Source organism: Pinus tabuliformis, chromosome 9 (assembly GCF_031772625.1).
Source record: "Pinus tabuliformis cultivar Carrire ecotype Pingquan chromosome 9, CPIR1, whole genome shotgun sequence".
In the NCBI taxonomy this organism is placed as follows: Eukaryota; Viridiplantae; Streptophyta; class Pinopsida; order Pinales; family Pinaceae; genus Pinus; species Pinus tabuliformis.
Window position 1 is genome coordinate 960,031,522 of NC_142307.1, and position 19,320 is coordinate 960,050,841.

The 19,320-nt window shown below is 34.8% G+C and overlaps 1 protein-coding gene across 1 annotated transcript in view; it reads right to left on the minus strand.

The window, feature by feature from the left end:
• Window positions 1–1,145: 1,145 nt before the first annotated feature.
• Window positions 1,146–19,320, minus strand: part of LOC149151915 (DEK domain-containing chromatin-associated protein 4-like) — a 45,540-nt gene continuing 27,365 nt past the window's right edge. Inside the window, exon 2 of the mRNA XM_089443313.1 lies at window positions 1,146–1,978. Coding sequence (XP_089299439.1) covers window positions 1,146–1,978 — 833 coding nt within the window. The remainder of the gene's footprint in view (window positions 1,979–19,320) is intronic.

Below are 19,320 nucleotides of genomic sequence, written 5' to 3' on the forward strand. Positions count from 1 at the left end.
CTCCACCCAGTGCCACATATCAGTGGTTGATTCCAAAGGGCATCTTACTATGAGCTTACTCAACAATTGATAGCCCTCTTTGGATTCAACAACCGTGTTTTTGCATCTAATTGCAGAAGTGAATTCACAGAGAAATCGCAATAATTTCCGACCTTCCAATTGGTGATCTAATAAAGCATTGACTGCCGCTTCTAGATCTGTGTACGTTGAGATAAAGGAGAAAAGTGGCACCACCAGGTGCCCTGGATGCCATGCAGCGACTGATTTCTGAGAGCATACTTGGGTAGCACTGTTTCGTTTTTCGGTGGCAAAATGGCATTTTCGCCATTGATTATGACCGTCCCCTCTCTGAGAGAGACGAGTGACCTCCGATTGTATGTTCTTCTTCTCTCCACATCATCTTCTTCTTCTCCAAGACTGAGAAACTCTCTATTGAATTTCTTATAAAGAAGTCTCTCAAGAGCTACACTTGTTTTGAGGAGCTCCTCTCCTGTTTGGATGAAATAGTAGCCATCCCCGTAGTATAACCATGTTAAAAAGATTTCAACAACCTTGTCAGACCATTGTATCTCATTGTTACGAATTTTCTCTGCTAGGGTTAGGGTTTTGGGAGGACATATCAAAGGTATGTGATGTGTTAGTATTTTGGCCCATTTTTTATGGGTTTCTATCACTGCCTACCCTAATCGAGACTCCAGTATCCATACACAAAACTTCACATCCTCATCTCCAAAATTTTCCATTTCCATTTCAGAGATGAGGTGCCTCTTCCAAAGACAGTCCCTTGCAAATTTTATATGTAATGGGACTATACTATCTCCATCGTTGGAGGTTGAGGTTGAAGTTACAGATAACTTAGAAAACATATTGACAAGCACACCTTGGTCCTCATTTTCTATATTCATATCAGTTTTTATTTTTTCATCAAAAGAATTTTCTTTTTCTTCTTCTTCATATTCCCAATTGGATTCTGAGTCTGAGTTGTCCTTTTCTTCTTCACATTCCCAATTGGATTCGTAGTCTGATTCTTCTTCTTCAACTTTAGATTCCCAACTGAATTCAAAGTCTTCATCATTTTTTTCTTTGCATTCCCTATTTGGTTTAGATTTAGTCTTTGAATTAGAATCTTTAGAATCTTCTACAGCTTATTCTTCTTCACCTCCGAAAGAGTCATTATCATTCTCATTTTCCCCTTCCATATCATCATCATTTCTTCTTTCTTCTTTAGATACAACACTCTTTTTCTGTTTCTTGCTAGGACTTTTTCCTGGAGTTCCCTTACTCTTTCTCTTCCTCTTTTTAGCTTTCAGTGTCTGAAATTTTTCCTCTAGTAGAACGTCTGTAGTAACATGAGGGGCTTCCAAAAATTCAATCAATTTTGCCACAATCTCTTCCTTCTTATTGCTCGTTTTTGCAACATGAATATCCAGCAAATCACACAAGTTCAACAAGTTTTCCTTATTATATTTTTCAAGTTTTTCCTTGACTTTCCCCTTAAGCTTTTCCTCATTGTCACCCCACACATAACCTGAAAATTGCAAGATGTTATTTTTTAAATGAAAAGCTTTTCCACGCTTCCCATAAAGAACTGCATGAAGAAGTCTCATGTTTTCATCAGCTCTACTCCTTTTGGATAGTTTGTATACCACATTTGGGATGTCTTTAAGCAGCGTCCCTCTGCCCTTTTCAATGGTGAACTCTTTAACGTTTTCCTTTTCATTTGACGCAACGAAGCACTCAATCGTTCTTCTTTCCCTGGAGGGACGATCTAGAGTAGGAGTAGAAAGCTCCCTGATTTTCTGTTTCTTTGATTCTTTTGGTGTTTCTTCTTGTCCTTGTTTACTCTCTCTTTCATCTTCAACTGCTTTAGATTTCTTCGCATCGGTTGAAACACATCCCCTACCTCGTTTCTTCGACACCTTTCCTTCGCTCTTTTCAGCTGCCTTTATTTTGATTTCTTTCAGAAATTCTTTAACTTCTACAAATGATTTTTTTTATATGTTGAAATGTTTCTCTAATTTCATTAAATTGCTCAACACATTCAGGACGCGAATGTAATGGCACATTGTGCAACGAACAACATTCAAAGACCCACATGATTGTATCGTGTGCCATGGCTCTAATACCACTATAGCATAAAAACTTATGGCTGGAGAAAGAAAACGGATAGCTTGTAGACTTAATATGTTAAAATACACACACACATTTGTAATAATAATTTATTAATATATAAAATTGTATAAGATGATATAAGATTACAATGAGGCCCTGCTTTTATACCTCCGCAGGTGACCTTTCGTGATTAGGCATGTCCTTTAGACATGCCTTTTCACTTAATTTAATCACTATTTAGCCTAATTAATATTTAATTATTTAATATTTGTATTTATTTTATTTAATTAATTGTTATGAATTATATTCATAACATAGTTCCAATCAGTTTCAGGAACTAATAGCGAGTAAACAATCAGTTGGGAAAATAGTGACCTAATTAGTGCTACTATAGTTAACTGAAGATTTCACCATCAGAAACTCATGCATGTTGATTATGAGCAAGATCCAGTTGAGACTAGAGTGCAAGGATAGTGTACTATTTTTTTTAGATTTTTTTGAGTTGCACTAATAGTGCATACATTCAGTAACTAATCCTTGAGGGATTGTGCTATTTTTAGAGGTTTTATTTCCCTTTAAATACAAGCTATCCTTCATAGGAATTACACATTGGAATAGAGACTTGGAGAGCTTATGAATTGGCTAAGATTTGGCCTTGAGCTTTCTTATGAGTTGGAGATTGAATTTTCTGAGTTCTAGGATTGTTCTAGAGAGAACAAGCATTGTAATTTCATCTTGATTTTCCAGATTAATACAAAACAGATAGTGGGGTTTTGAGTTGTGGATTTCCCTGGATGTTTATTGTGTTATGTGCCTTTGATTCTCTTCATCTATTGATTATTGTTTGCTCGATGTTTATGGGCTTCCGCTGTAAAGAGTAGAAGTAGATTCTTGTCTCTTGTTTTAGTAGATTACATGAGCTTGTGAATCTACAGGTTATTCTACATGGTATCAGAGCAAGATTGTTTTTTGGGCCGAGAATTTGCAGAGAATTTCTCAGTATTTTTGTGCAAAATTTTCAGAAAAATATTGCATATTTTGATTCTTTTGGAAAATATACCCAAATTCAAAAAAAAAATCGGTCAAATCAGAGTTCAGATGAGGGAGATATCGCTGATTTAAAATCAAATCTCTAGAGGAGATTTCAAAGTTTTTGAGTTTTTGGGTTACAGGTGAAAGTCGAATTGTGCATACCAATGGTTCTATGGGCATATAGGACTAATTGTAAGAAATTGATTGGGAAAACACCCTTTTGACTAGTTTACGGACAAGAAGCAGTAATGCCAATGGAATACATAGTGCCCAACCTAAGGATTGCAACAATAACTGAGATGGCAGATCATGATGTCATGGAGGAACACCTAGCGCAACTACTGGCATTAGAAGAAGACCATGTTTTTGCTGGATTTCATTAGAAGGTACATAAAGCTAGAGAAAATGAATGACACAATCGTTACATCAAGTAGCACACCATAAAAATTGGCAATTTGGTCCTAATGTATGATAACAAGTTTACCAAATTTCTGGGGAAGTTTAAGATGCACTGGCTAGGACTGTATGTAATTAAGGACATTTCATATGGTGCCACAGTTCAACTCGCAAAACTAAATGGGGAAGTATTTCTTGGCAAGATTAATGGGAGTAATTTGAAGGTTTATAGGGACGATCCAACCCCGGGGCAATTACTGCATGGTCGTAGGAAATTCTTAGTGCTTCTGGCAGTTAAAAGAAAGCACAAGACTATAAACTACTTTGGCAAGGAAGAAAACTATCAAAGAAGGAAGGCTGCACGATGTTTTGGAAGATCGCGCTGGTGGAAACTGTGATGAGGTAGTTGCGCCACAAGGAGGATTGCCATGCGTCCTGCCCAGAAAGTGACATTGGAACAACTACATTTGATTTGACAATGATTCTACCATTAAAAGGAATGGGGCAAATGCATTTTGGGCACAAACCTGGACAATATGCTGCCAAAATCACATTTATGAGGAAGACTTGTGGGGGAACAAATAGTTTGAATTCGAATGAGGTTATAAATATTGCACCTCGCTCCACACTTGGACACTTTTCTTCTTGATAAATTGCAATGTGTTGTTGCACTTAAAGAGATGAGTGTGCTGCTGCATGTTTGATTACTTGAGTTGGGTAGAAGTTGAGCAAGAGTTCTTGAGGAGAGGATTAGAAAACATCATGACTGCAACACCACTAGTCCCTACTACAACACCCAGGTCACCGAGGCCAAAGCCTACTGCCTCGTGGTAGGAGAGAAAAAGAAGAAAAAGCCACAACAACCCTTGATTCATCAATCACTGCGGAAGATCCCAACTGAGAAAAGGAAGAAGGGTAGAATGGATAAAAATAAACAACCTATGGAACCTCAGGACTTGAACAAATAAGAGATGAATGTGGGGGTTGAGGATATTAGTGCATAAGATGCAAAGCCAATTTCTCGGTTGCCACCATATATACCACCAAGGAAGCTAATCGCCAAAGTAACTAAGGACCCCAACTTGTACAATTCAAGGTATTCATGCCGTTGCTACTGGAGGAAGTACCTATTGAGGGCGACTTGTTGGCCTAGGTTCCATATCTAAAGATGGAAGATTGTGATTTGGGCGAAAAAGAGAAATTTCCACAACTGGAACCCAACAAGTACTTGAAGACGGTCCACTATGAGGAGACAGGCATTACAAGACTTGAACCAATGAAGTGCACGATCGACATTAAGCACACAAGGTTTCTCAATATGTTGTATGTCTTGCATTTTAGTAGCAGAATTATTAACACTATTTAGTGCAAGAGTTGTTGGTGCTGGTCCATGATGGGTGTCTCTGGATGGGAGGGCCCATCCCAATTGATGACATGTAGATATGAATAATCACAATGCTGCCATATTAGGGCGTGAACCCTGCAAATGCTTTTGTGGGGAAGTCATAGGAGAAAAATCTTGTAGATAAAATGAAAAGTGACTTCGATTTGGTCAAGAAGTCACAAGGATATGCCATCAGTTCCATCTCAGATGAAGCTGTGCGGTTTGCTACACAGATTTTGGCAGGAAAAATCATGAGAAAGTTTCGTGTTGATGAAGTGCCAGTACCAATGGTATCCTTGTTTGCGTAGTGCAACAAAGGGGTCCAATTCAATTGGGCGAAGTACCTATGCCAAGAATTCTTAGATGATTTCCATTAAGCGCAGGAGGAAGGAAAATAATTCCACTATGCATGGTTGCTATTGTTGATTGCGCTGATAGCTTGGAGGACACCAAAGGATTCCTAGTTCCCCTCGAGGGATCCAAAGTTGTGCGAGGCTGCCAAAATTGCCTCGCTATGGGCAACAAAAGACCCTAGTCGTATCATTGAAAATAAGATGTTCTGGTTAATTTTTGAAATGGATTTGTGAGTGGTGATTAAACAGAAGCCACGATTGTCACCAAGTCTATTCATATAATATCTACACATTGCTGATTTTAATTCCGATTTACACCATGTATATATCTACGTGAGGTGTGATTTGACAAAGAAATGGATGATGTCGCTGTTTTTGGTCACTGAAGATGATATCACACATCTAGTCCTTTAGTGGCCGACTGACTGGCTCCTTCCAACATATATTGTAGAAGGTACAACAGGGACTAGTCAAGAAGAAATGGTAGGCACTAGTAAAGCAGCATGGAAGGAAAATAAAATGGTGACCATCGACCTAGAAAAGAATACTGTGTCAGAACCAAATTGTAAGCAAGAAGAAGAGAAACATACAAAAGAACTTAATCAGGGTACTGAAGGCCCCTATGTATATTCTGAGGACGTTGCTTCTCCCTTTATTGTCACATAGCAAAAACATTCAAGTGCGAGAGGCACACGTAAGAAACATAAATCCGATAAGTCTGCCAGTGCAGAGGCCATGGTCCTCATTGAGGGGGACATTGATGAAATTGGAGATACTGTCAGGTCCGTGATAAAAGATATCTGGGGCCACATTGAAGAAAAATACTGGTCTATTTTGAAGAAGGTCCAGGTGGGCCTCAAAGAGTTATAGGTTTAGGGGAGCCAGATTTAACTAATCATGGTTCAAGAGAGCTAGTCTCAAGTAAGCAAGAAAACAACGACATTGGGCAGTGTGTAGTCGGTACTCACTTTGGAGCTCTCCGTTGTACCCCTTCTTGATGGATCCTTACACTTGAATGACGCCACAGAAATGGAGAGTACCAAACCACCTAAGAATGTGAGTATTAACCTTGCAACGCTCCCCTATCCACATTGCATGAGCTACACCAGGGTGTAGTAGATGAGCTTAAGGTGCGAGAGAAAAAAGCTCTCATGGTGATCAAGGATGCGCAGATCACCACTCAACAGATGTGCGATGAAAAAGACAAAGCTATCTAGGATCGTGATGAGGCAGCTACGAGAAGGGCGTAGCTGGAGCAGGCCATTTCCATAGTATGCAGTGAGGTCCCCAAGCTCCAAATTTAGTTTGAGGCCACTTCTAAAGAAAAAGAGAAGCAACTGGCAGATGCATTAAAGAATTAAATGCGCAGGTGGATAAAGTTCACTTCGATCTACAGCTGCAAATTACTAAGCTTCAATTGAAGCTACAACCCACCACACCACCGAAGATCTGAGAGCAGCACGAGGCTACCATCAAAACAAATAGAGAAAAGCTTGATGCTGTAGTCAAGGATTATATCCAGTTGTTTGAAGAGACTCTAGAAATGTGGGCCTCACTATAGGAGGACCCACAAGTGAAAAATATTGAAGTAGTCATCCAGGATAAGCAGCTGCAGTATGACGAGATAAAGGCAACAACACGCACCCTAGCCCCTGTGCAATGGTTCTCCCGGTTGAAAGAGGGCACATCCATGCAAGGACAGATCGAGGAGCTAGGGAAGAAAATGCAGATTACCACTGCATGAATGAAACCATGGAAAGAAGAAGCAGGGCATCTCTGAGAGACTGTGGAAGGCACACTCAAGTGGATGCAACAAGCACAATGAACAATTGTCTTAGCAGCAGAAGGGCCAACTACGAAAAATTTGGTTGAAGAATTTTGACAGGTAGTAGTTCAATGCACGGAGGCACTTCACCTAGTGAAGTATTCGTTCACCAACTTAAAAGCAAAGATCCAAAACGTACCAGTAGAGTGACTCGAGGACGAGTCACATATTTTTTTTGTGGGCCTGTTGGGGTAGGGTCCCTTGGGTGAAGTTTTGTTAAAATATTGTAAGTCTCCGCATTTTGAGGAGTGGAGCATGCAATGCGTAGGTCAATAGAAGTCAAGGGGTTTTAGGAAGGTCAAAATCCCTTAAATTTTGGTATTGTTTTGAGATCCGCCCATGGTTTGTGGACCATGGTATTGTAATAGAAAAGAGTATATAAAAGGGTGTCTTAGCAAGTCTAAGAAAATATAAATGAACATAATGGGATTTTGATATGTTCTGATTTTGTATAATATTTCTGTGTTTTAGCGAAGGGGAAGGCTCCTGCAGCTGAGTGTGTGGGCCCCTGTAGCTGTGTGTGTAGGCTCTGACAAATCCGTATAAGGAATATCTGAAGTAATAAAGAATATTTGAAGCAATTATGTGTCTATTTTTATACACTTGTGTATTTTCTGTATTTATGTGCACTTGAATGATAGTTGTTTGTATTTTCGAATTTAATGCTCCGCGAAGATCTAAATCTACTGTTGTATGTTACTTTATGCATTATTAGATGTTTACACAAAGTTTATAGCTCTCTTTAATTGAAAATTACTTAATTTCATAAATTTCATGAATAAGGGTTCGTGAAGGTCAGATTAGACCCAAAATTGAAGAAAACACCTTATCCCCACATCACATAGCCTTCTGGATGCAAAAACTTGGTTCTAGCATCCACCAATACTGCCTTGGGTGAGACTGTAGCCTGCGCTACGTGGGTTATTTCCAAAAGGGCTGTAGTGTAGGGTTTTGTTGGTTAGCACAATGAACTTTGAACCTGGGTCCAACCCCCCTGAAACTAACAGGGTTTCATGCTTTTTTCTTTGATTTCTTGGTCGAGCATCCATTGTATGCTCTCAGGGTTGTCTTGAGTCAAAGTGTCTTCATAATGATGTAAAAGACCCATTTGGGCTCTTTTATCAAAAGAAAGAAAATGCATTTTTAAGTGTCTAGTTAACTCCCAAGAATAGGGCGGCCAACCTGTGGAATTCGACCTAGAGTGGGCTTGGAGAAGCCACTTGGAAAGCTATTTATAAAGGATAATTCAACGTCTTTTAAAAGTCAAGTAACTCACACATCTTGTAGCATCTGAAGTTTATAGTGGCATACGAAGGTTATCAAGAGGCTAGATAAGCATAGCAAAGAATAAGGAATCTTATATCTTATATTCTTTGGACTATGATTTGGAGAAGGTTTCCATAGGGTCAAAGTTGCAAAAGTGGAAAAAGACAACATTACAAAGATCACATTTGATTGGCTAGCTAACTTGTCTCTTGGTGAGGATGTGAGGTCTTGTTTGGTCCTGGAAGTCTCTGTTGAAAGTTGATAAGAAGAGTGACTTATGGGTTTTCCCTTTTGGAGGGGTTTTTCCCTGGCATGAAGCCTATACCTTATGTTAATATTGGTTTTGGAATTTATTTGATGATGAGAACATAATCATAATTAAGAAGAAAAATCCTAATATCACAAGTAAATTCCATGTAAGGAAAAAATTAATTTAAATATGCTGCCCTAATAAGTTTTCCAACATGAAGGATGCAAATTCTTTTCAATTCGATGAGAACTAGCTAAAGGAAGAGTAGAGAGTTATTTTTCTTTTTCCAAGTAGAAAAATAAACTTCACAATATCTCAATGACCACTTGGTATACTCAAAATATTCACAATAAATCAATTCACAAATCATCTCAATTACTCCAAGATGTGAATGCAAAAGCACCAAACAAAAGAATTCAAAAGCATCAAACTATGGTTCTGAAACAAGGGGATGTGAACTATGGCTCATCAAATGATGATGATGATGATTAACATGCACTAAGTCCAAGCTCACATATATAAAAAAATTGGGATCTCTAATAGAATGCAGATAATGAGTAATCCTACTATGTTCTACAAAGGAAAACAAACCTAAACCTTAACAAAGAAGCAAGAACTAATACACAACAAGATTAGGTCTTCTTTGAAACTCTTCAAATCAAAAGGGAAACAAATACTAATCAAGCACCAAATAAGGCTTACAATGTCATAAAATATATTAGGAGATCAATCACCAAACTATCACTCAATCATAAACCAAACAAGGAAAATCAAAATGAGATGAAAATGTAATCTTATTTTTTTATTAAAAAATAAAATAAAATTTAGAGAAAAAAAATTCAAAGACATCAAATTACTAAATATTTATTAGAAATATACTATACTATATATCAAAAGAAAGCTAAGAAAATTTATTACCTAATGGTTTTGGTCTGATGTAAATTAGAGGCCCTATCAAAAGATATTTTAAGAATCAAATCTACGTGAAATTAGCTAATTTTTTATTAGCCATATCTCCATGATCCATGCACCATTTTTTATGATATTTTTCTAACTGGGCTAATATTTTGAGAATAACTTAGATATGTAGTTGCTTAATTCAAATTTTGTACAAAAAGTTATAGAATTTTATCGGAAAATGGAAACCCTTTTTTCCTCCCTCTCTTTCTTTTAATAAGTTTTAAAATAAGCTTAGATATACAAGATTGCGGGTTGATATGGCTAAATTTTTTTAGAAGGGATATAAATCAATAGAGAATCACTCAATAACAAATAGAATCAAGTAATACTCAAAGGAGAATGATAAAACTAAAGATTTGTCACTACTATGGTCGCTAGTTTTGTTTGCCCCAGTTTTACTCAATGTCAAAGGGATTTTTGTTCTATAGATCCCGCCTTAGGATCTACCAAATGGTGGATAGAAAAAAAATCAAATCCCCTTAGATTTAATGCAAAATAATCCTCTCATATAACTGATAAGATAAAGATAGCGGGGCACCTTTTTATGCTTGCATGTTGGTGCAGGTTGAAGATCTAATCCAACAACTAAAGATCCTACTCCAACTCCTTAACCCTATCACCTACACACATTCACAAACATATGGAGATAATTATTTTTCCTCCAAAAAAGGAAATTTATCATTCAAAAGACCTAATCACAATAAGCACATTATAATCTCATGAAAAAATACCATATAGGCAGGGGAAAAAGATTGACATTCCATATAAATAAAGAGCACAATCTCAAATTATACCTTTGGTGAAGGGTGCTCTCACATGATCCCTTAACCTTCTTCCTCCCTTGTCTCACTCATAGATTGGGCTCATCTATGAAGCATCGAAATAGTTCCTAGTAGTAATCCTCTAGCATAACAAGGCTCTCTAATTACTTTCTCCTCTTCTTCCACCCCTGAGAGGATCTGGTTATATATGATTTTCTAGATTTGGGAGGATGTATCTAAAAACTTAGGTCAAAGAGAAGTTATGCTTGATGGCATGTGAACCAAGCAATTACAAGTCATTCACAAGTTTCATGCTCAATTATGAGCCTTTCCCAACTTACTATGAACTTTCTTCTCAATTATGAATAATTATTATTTCATAATTATGATTTTTTCATAAAATAATTATGAGAAATTACTAAATTATGTAAGTTCGGTCCCATAACATCTAATAAATTCCTTGTAAGATATATATGAGAAAAAACAAGGGTGAAAGGGGATGCATTTCACCTTGCCATTGATGTGAGCTAAGTTATGGCCTATCTCAACATAATGAAATGGAAAATAAGGTTGTAACACTTAACAAAATGGAGTCACAGAAAGGATGAATGGGATGTTGATGGAAATGGAAAGGATCATGCTCAATGACGCTAGGTTGGGATATAAATGCTAGGTAGATCAGGTAGTGGATATTGCATGTAACCTAGTAAATTAATCACCCTCATCAACATTAGTTGATGAAACTATCCATAAGGGATGGACTAGTAAAAAACTCTCTTAAACATCTCAATGATTGGTTGTGAAGCTTATATACATGTCTCAAAATAAAATAGGAGTAAGATAAATAATAAAGCTAAAAAGTGTATAGTTTTTGGTTATAAATATGGCTTAAAAGGGTATAAAATTTGGAACACAATAATTGAAGAATGTTTTTTACAATCATTATGTTTTCTTTAGAGAGGTTAAAAATGTCCTCAGATAGGAATTTATAGCAAAGAAAAAATAACTATAGATAATAGAGTTTGAGTTGGAAGATGAATAATTTGCCTCAATAGAATATTATGAATTACAAGTAGAAGAACCTCATACTTCAATATTGAAGAGATTAGTTTAGGAAATATGCCAACCAAAAAGGTATACTCCACGTGAATTTTTTTTGAGTTTTGTTTTATTTATTATTGATGATAGTCCCAGAACTATTGGGAAGGTAATAGGTGCAAAGGATGGTAAACTTTGGAAGAAGGTCATGATTAAAGAAATGGAAACCTTGGATAATAATGAGGCTTGTGATCTAATTGAGTTGCTAATTAGAAGAAATCATGTTGGTAACAAAATTGTGTTTAAGAAGAAGTTGAATGCAAAAGGTAAAGTGGAGAAGTACAAATCTTCTTAGTAGCAATAGGATATTCCCAACTAGAGGTAATTAATTTTGGTGAATTATTTCTCTTATAGCTAAATTAACTTTTATTATATTTATTTTGTCTATTGCTACTACTTTTGATCTTTAAGTAAATAAGATGGATGCAAAGATAACATTCTTACATGGGGATATTGAAGAATAAATCTACATTAAATAGTGAGAACATTTTGCAATTAAGGGAAATAAAAAGTTGTTCTGTGTTGAGATAGTTATGTGCGATAATTTCCATTACATTTGAGGTAAACTTGGGCTCATAAGCTTGCGATATGCATGTACAATATATGGAGGATCAAAGCTTAGCTATCCTAATTGTAGACAAAATCATGCAAAGAAAGTAAAGCATGAAAGATGATAATCTGTTTGCAATTAAGGGAAATAAAAAGTTGTTCCTTGTTGAGATAGTTATGCACGATAATTTCCATTACATTTAATGTCACTTGGGCTCATAAGCTTGCGATATGCATGTACAATATGTGGAAGATCAAAGCTTAGCTATCCTAATTATAGACAAAATCATGCAAAGAAAGTAAAGCAAGAAAGGTGATAATCTGTTGGAAAGCAACACCAGGGAAAGTATCACTACAACGTGGAGGAAATAAATGCTATAAAGGCTCAAAGTGACAATCTTTCATGTATAAATAATCATGGAACTTTGCAAAAATATCACTAGAACGCGAGGGAAATAAATGCTATAAAGGCTCAAAGTTACAATCTTTCATGTATAAATAATCATGCAACTTTGCCGAAGAAGCTAACTAATGTCAGAGTTCTTCAATAATTATTTCTTGTAACTTGCAAGAAATTAACATACTATATTGTTCATAAAATATCATAAATGAAAAGACTGAAACTCAAAATGTAAATTAAATCCTATAACTAAAATTAAAAGGCAGCGAACACCCTAGTAATGGGTCTTTCTTGCTTCAAGCCTTCACTGCTATGAAAGAACGTGTAAGACTAGACTTTACAAAATCAAAATATATAATTCATGTATATGTACAATAACCATAACTTTGACATATTAATCAAATGGAAATACGAGTTTTAATTCAATTCAATATCATTTTAACTATCCCTTATGAAGGTATAAAATTTCCTATTAATACAGTACATTCAATATCATTTAGATCCAATTCTCACAGATTCTAATACCGGTCACAACAACTTATTTGAGAAAATTAAGTTTAGAGAACCATCCACTCGTCTAGATCTTTCTGTTTTTGGGAAATATGCTCACATGTCACCTAAATGGCCTCATTCTATATAAAACCCATATTTTACCTTTTCTTTTGAGTTTGTCTTCATCTACTCACAAATCGCTCTGCAAAATCACCTCTTGCTATTCTAACCTGGGTTTGAAATTCATATCTAGGATATTGGTGGCTATATGAAATTAACTTTATCATCCATATATGAGATTTTATTATCCATGTCATAGATAAATTCATGACATGTTTCATGAATTTCTCTAATGAAATCTCGTTGATATCTTATGCTCATATTTCTCTTATGTGTTTTTCCATGTGTAGCTGTGTTGTCTCCTATGCTGACCTATAGGACTCTTGGCTTGAGATGATAGGTAGATAAGATTTAGGTTCTGATTGAACATCTTCTCCAAGTCGTGATTCTATCCTGCAGTGTCCACAACCTTGTAGAACTTTAATTTAGTTGCAGAAATAATTTAGTGGCTATAGAATATTAAAAAAAAAAAAACTAATTAAACCAAATTTCATAAAGAATAGTAGAAATGAGCATAAAATTGACAATTTACCTCTAATATTTTTCAACACACAAGTTCATAGCTAAGCATGATATTTATGGCAAAAGGGATAAAATAAGAAAAAAACTTGCTCATAGGTATAGGATTTGGATGGAAGTTTAGGATTAAAAAGTGACAAAGAGAATATGTTTTAAGGACTTAACATATCTTCTATGCAGAAGATGTTGCACGTCCTCTTGGAACCAAAATTTGTACTCTGCTTCCTCCAACGAAAAATCAAAATTCCTGACCCTTTTTCTCCTAGACCCTTTGTGAAACATCAATCAAAATATTTAGTGCTGAAGTTGAGGCTTGTAAATGAATCATTTCCTGATTCAAGTTTGTCCTCAATCTTCTGATTCTGATTCTGCCTTGCCTTGCCTGCTTTGACTGTACCATTTCCTAGCCTTGCTAACATTTTTTTTTATTTGCAATTGTTCATTATCTCTGTAATTGAGCAATGTTCCTTTTTCAACACTTCTTTTTTTAGTTTTAATATGGGCTACCTTTGAAAGCTTCGAATAACTATAGTTGGAGGTCACCAATTCAGGCCTTCGAGCCATCAAAAGATGTGCCAAAGTTTTAATTACTTGCTTATCGTGCCCTTGAAATTTCTATAAGAGAAGCATCCACCAAACTCTAAAATTGCCTTGTACATTTTTGATAAGCTTTGAGGATTTCTCAAAGTTACAGATTTAGAATTTTGACTAAAACAATACTCGTCATCGGGAAAATGGAAAAACAATAGTGAAGATATGGCAAATTTATGAAATCACTTTGTTATACAACCGTTATTTAGAATGTTTGATATATGACGAGGATACATAGGATATGGTTTCAAAGTTATAATTTAAATGTTATAGGTTTTTTAAGAAATTTGGTAAAATGATATGATGAAATTTAGGAGAAATAGAGTAAATATGTTTTGAATTTATGATTTTCGCATCCTTCACACGCTTCATAGATCCAAATGCAGAAATGATTTAAGAAGTTATTACCTTCCGATTTTGAATCCAGAAGTGAAACATGATTGTTTGGATGCTATCTTGTTGCTAAAGTTCGGATATTTATTGCTGCATACTCTGAAAGAAACTTATGGAACTGTTAAAGATTTTATACATGAAGGATTCTGTCGATAAATTTTATGTTTAGACAGGAATTTTTGTAAAACTAAGTAAAAGTTGTCAAAATTCATAATTTTAGGTGTCTTATATGTTTTTGATTGTGCTGAATCCATTTCCGCCATCAAAAACATAATTCAAGCACCGCACCTAAAAGAATATTTTGATTTTTTTTTCCAGAGACCACTTTTGATTATCTGAGCAATTCCTCTGCCTCTGTAAATGACTCCTTGAGATAATGCTAATAAAAATGATTTAAAAAATGTTGGTGCTGAAAAAGTCTTCAAAATTGAATTTCAGGACAATTTGCATGATATTCATGAATTACAGGAATATTGAGCTATGCTAATATTGTGTTACATGCTTCTATATAGAACCATATTCTTTTTTAAAAGCATATGGTTTATCAAAAAAAATTGAATCTTAAAATGTAATGTCTGAGAATAAAAAAGCAAATGTCCACCAAGCTACAATGATTTTGAAAACAACTCCCATAGGAAATATTAATAAAAAATTATCTTTTATTTGTGCTTGAAAATTGCGCTAATTCTTAGAATGCCAGATATCTTGGCTGAGAGGTGATGAACATACGTTCATGATTTTAAACAACCTCCCATACAAGATCTAGTCTTGGGATGCGTACAAATCTGCTACTAAAAAATAATTGTGACTAAATCGGATTTAAAAACATGCATGTGCATACTTTATCGTTCATTTTCTAGAATTTTCTCCAACGTAATACTCAAATTATTATAATCTAGAAAATAACCCGTGTCTTGGATTTTTCAAATTATGTCCTTTCAATTTGCAAACAATGTTTGAAAGTTACTCCTGCAAATAAGCTTCTATAGATTTTTCTATAGCTACAAAAATTGTGTCGATGTGCAACTATCCTATGAAATCTCGCAACTTCAACTTCTCTTCGCAACAAAAAGAAATTGCTGCAGGAACAAAAAAATATTCTTGGATTGTTCTGAGAAGTTAGTACATGAATATGTAACAAAATGATAAAAGGCAAGAAATAATGGATCAAACAGTAAGACGATTACTAGTGTAAAAAGTCTTCAAAATGGAAATCCAATATATTCTATCTTCTCCCCCACACATGTAATGATTTATCCATAATTTAATGATTAGAAGTTGATGAAGATGTGTATGATGGTTTTTTTATAAAGGCGGATCAAAAGGCTATAAATTTGGTTTGTCTTTTATGGGAAGGGAGAACTTTGATATTCTGAAATTGAGGCTTGGATGATTAGGACATTGAAATCATCAGAAGGAGATCTAAAGATGATTATGAAAATTTTGATGATGGACGATGAAAATCTAAAGAATGTCAATGAAAGAACAAAGACAAGACCTAGAAAAATACTGCAACTAGTGAAAGTTGAAACTAATGGAATGCTAACAAAGAATGTTGATATTTATTCATGCTTAAAAACTTGGCAAATTTTGTAAATTTATTGATGGTGGCAATCTAAAAATGTAGACTAAAATTAAATACCCATAAGTTGATGCTAGATATTGATTCTACTACGAAGATAAATCTGTTGAAGATGATGTTATTTGTTGTATTCAATCGGAAATGTTGATCACCATTATTGTGTTAAATAACAAATATTGCTATAAACTACTGTTGATACCATTAAACCATATAGTCTTCACATATAACCTGTACTAGTACAATTCAATCTATGTGAATGGACTTACATGTAGTCGAACATAGAAGAATTCGTTGGATTACCAACCACTGATGAAAATCATTAACCAATGCAAGATAAATCATAGATAATGTAAATAAGTTTCAAGGTACAATAGTGCATTCTAATAAGTACAAATAAATGTGTTGAAGTCTATTCACCTACACAATCTAACAATTAAGAGACACTGAGGTGTTCCCTTGTTGTTAGTGAGAAAATTTGCCATTGATGTATGAAAACTCCAAAGCACTCAAAAGAATCTATAATCTTGGTCCTAGATAAGGTGTTGAAGTTGATGGGACAATATCTATTAGAAGGTGGGCCTTAATGGATCCCATGTTACCCAAATTGAGCATAGAAACAAAATCATTTTGAAGAAACATAAATAAAAGATTGGAACCAACATGAATTTATAGAAATTGTTGTCAACTTTGCTTGATAGTTGCCTAGTTTTTAAGCAAAGCTCGTGTCTAGTTGCGCCAGTGAATTTGTTTTCACAATAGGATTTTTTTTTTTCTCTTTACTATTTTATTTATTTATTCATTATAATATCCTACCCTACTTGAATAACGTAAGTTTTTTTCTCAAGTGTAGGAGTATTTCTAGTAGAGCCATGTGTGTAATAGGATTACAAATGTACTCATATTCATGTTTGGAAAATATACTTTAATGTATACTAGAATATGAGGAACCAATGGCTTTGATTGAGATGATCTCTAGAACAATTGAAGAAGAGGGTGGCGCTTCGACCTGATGGTTATTTGGAACCAAATTTCAATGTAGTCATGATGCCCTTTGCTTGCTTTTTCATTAACACCAATTTGTATGTCCTCCTTTGTCATGCCGTGTAGATATTCTACTGTTTATTGATTAGTCTCCGAATGCATAAAGGATTCGATGATAGGCACGGTAGAAATCCCTCAACTTCAGGTTCTAATGTCTACTCTCTATCAAATATTTTCCATGGTTGTTTGATTTCCTTTACGTCTTCTTCTTGATGTTGCTCATAGAATTTTTGGTCTTCTATCACTTTTTCGAGTTCAGGTATGTTGTTGAATGCTATCAGGATCTTCTCCTCTTGAGTTGAAAATATGTTTCCAATTACTGTCATAGATTTGAGAGATTCCTTGGAGTAGCATTTTTCTTTACTCAATGAATTCTTGAGCATGCTTTAATTATTCTTGTTGGTTGATAATACCGATCTTTACACATGGATTAGTATCTATGGATTCTTACAATAACCAAAACTAATTGAAATATTCTTAATTAAAGCGAATGAATTAAAACTAATTATATAATTAAAACACACCACACTTGCATAAAAACAAAGACACTTGCATGAAAGGAACAATCAAGGCTTTGGAGAAGCCTATAATAGTGGCCGAGTTGGTGCTTTCCACCTTCCATATTTTCATATCTCCTACCCTAAATGGTGTAATTTAAATGGAACGTACCTACCTAGGCTTTAATCCCTTTAACATCTTCTTGGCAATGGTGCCAAAAATGTCAGGAAAATATTATGTGATAATTATTGTTACATTTAATGTCAACTCGGGGCTAGCAATATTGTGAGATGCATGCACTATATACAGGATCAAATCTTAGCTATCCTAATTACCAAAAAAAGCATTCAAAGAAAGTAAATCAAGAAAAGTGACGAACTATTGGAAAGAAACACCAAGGGATGTATCATTGAAACATGGGGGCAATAAATGCTATAAAGGCTCAGAGTTACAATCTTTCATGTATAAATGTGCATGCAACTTTGCAGGAGCAACTAACTAATGTTTGAGTTCTTCAATGATTATTTCCTATAGCTTGTGATAAATTAACACACTAAATTGTTTATAAAATATCATAAATGGAGAAATGGAAACTTAAACTATAAATTAAATCTATAACTAAAATTAAATGGAAGTGAATACCTTAGTAGTAGGCCCTTCCTGCATAAGGTCTTTGTTATTAAGAAAGAACACATAAGACTGGACTTTGTAGACTCAAATATCTAATTCATGTATATGCACAGTAACAAAAACTTTGATATAATATTTCAAATGCAATACAAGTTTTACAACAATTTGATATCATGTCCTTTATCCCTTATGAAGGTCTAAAATATCATATTTATACATTACATTCAAGATCATTTAGATCCATGTCTCACATATTCTAAAACCATTGGCAACAACATATTTGAGAAAATATGGTTTAGGGAATCATCTTTATCATCCATATCTTGGCAATTTTTGAGAAATCCACTTGCTTGTCACTGAAATAGGCTTGTTCTACATGAAAATCATGTTTTATTTTTTCTCAATTCGCCTTCATCTGCTCACAAATCACCCCGCAAAATCACCTCTTTCTTTTTCATTAACACCACTTTGTACGTCCTCCTTTGTCATGCCATGTAGATATTCTATTGTTTGTTGATTAGTCTCTTGAACATATAAAGGATCTGACGATAGGCATGGTCAAAATATCTCGATCTCACGTTCTAATGTCTACCCTCTATCAAATGTTATGGTTGTTTGATTTCCTTTAGATCTTATTCTTAATATTGCTCCTAGAATTTTTGGTCTTCTATCACTTCTCAGAGTTTAGGTATGTTGTTGAATACTCTCAGGATTTTCTCCTCCTTAGTTACATAAATGTTCCAACTGCTGCCGTGGATTTGAGATATTCCTTGGAGTAGCATTCTTCTTTACTCAATGAATTCTTAAACATGCTTGAATTCTTCTTGTTGGTTGATAATATCTATCTTTACACATGGATTAATATCTAGGGTTTCTTACAATAACCAAAATTGATTGAAATATTAATTAAAGCGAATGAATTAAAACTAATTGTAGAATTAAAGAACACCACACTTGCATAAAAACAAACACACTTGCATGAAAGGAACAATTAACGCTTTGGAGAAACCTATAATAGTGGTCGAGCTAGTGCTTTCAACCTTCCATATTTTCATTTCTCCTCCCCCA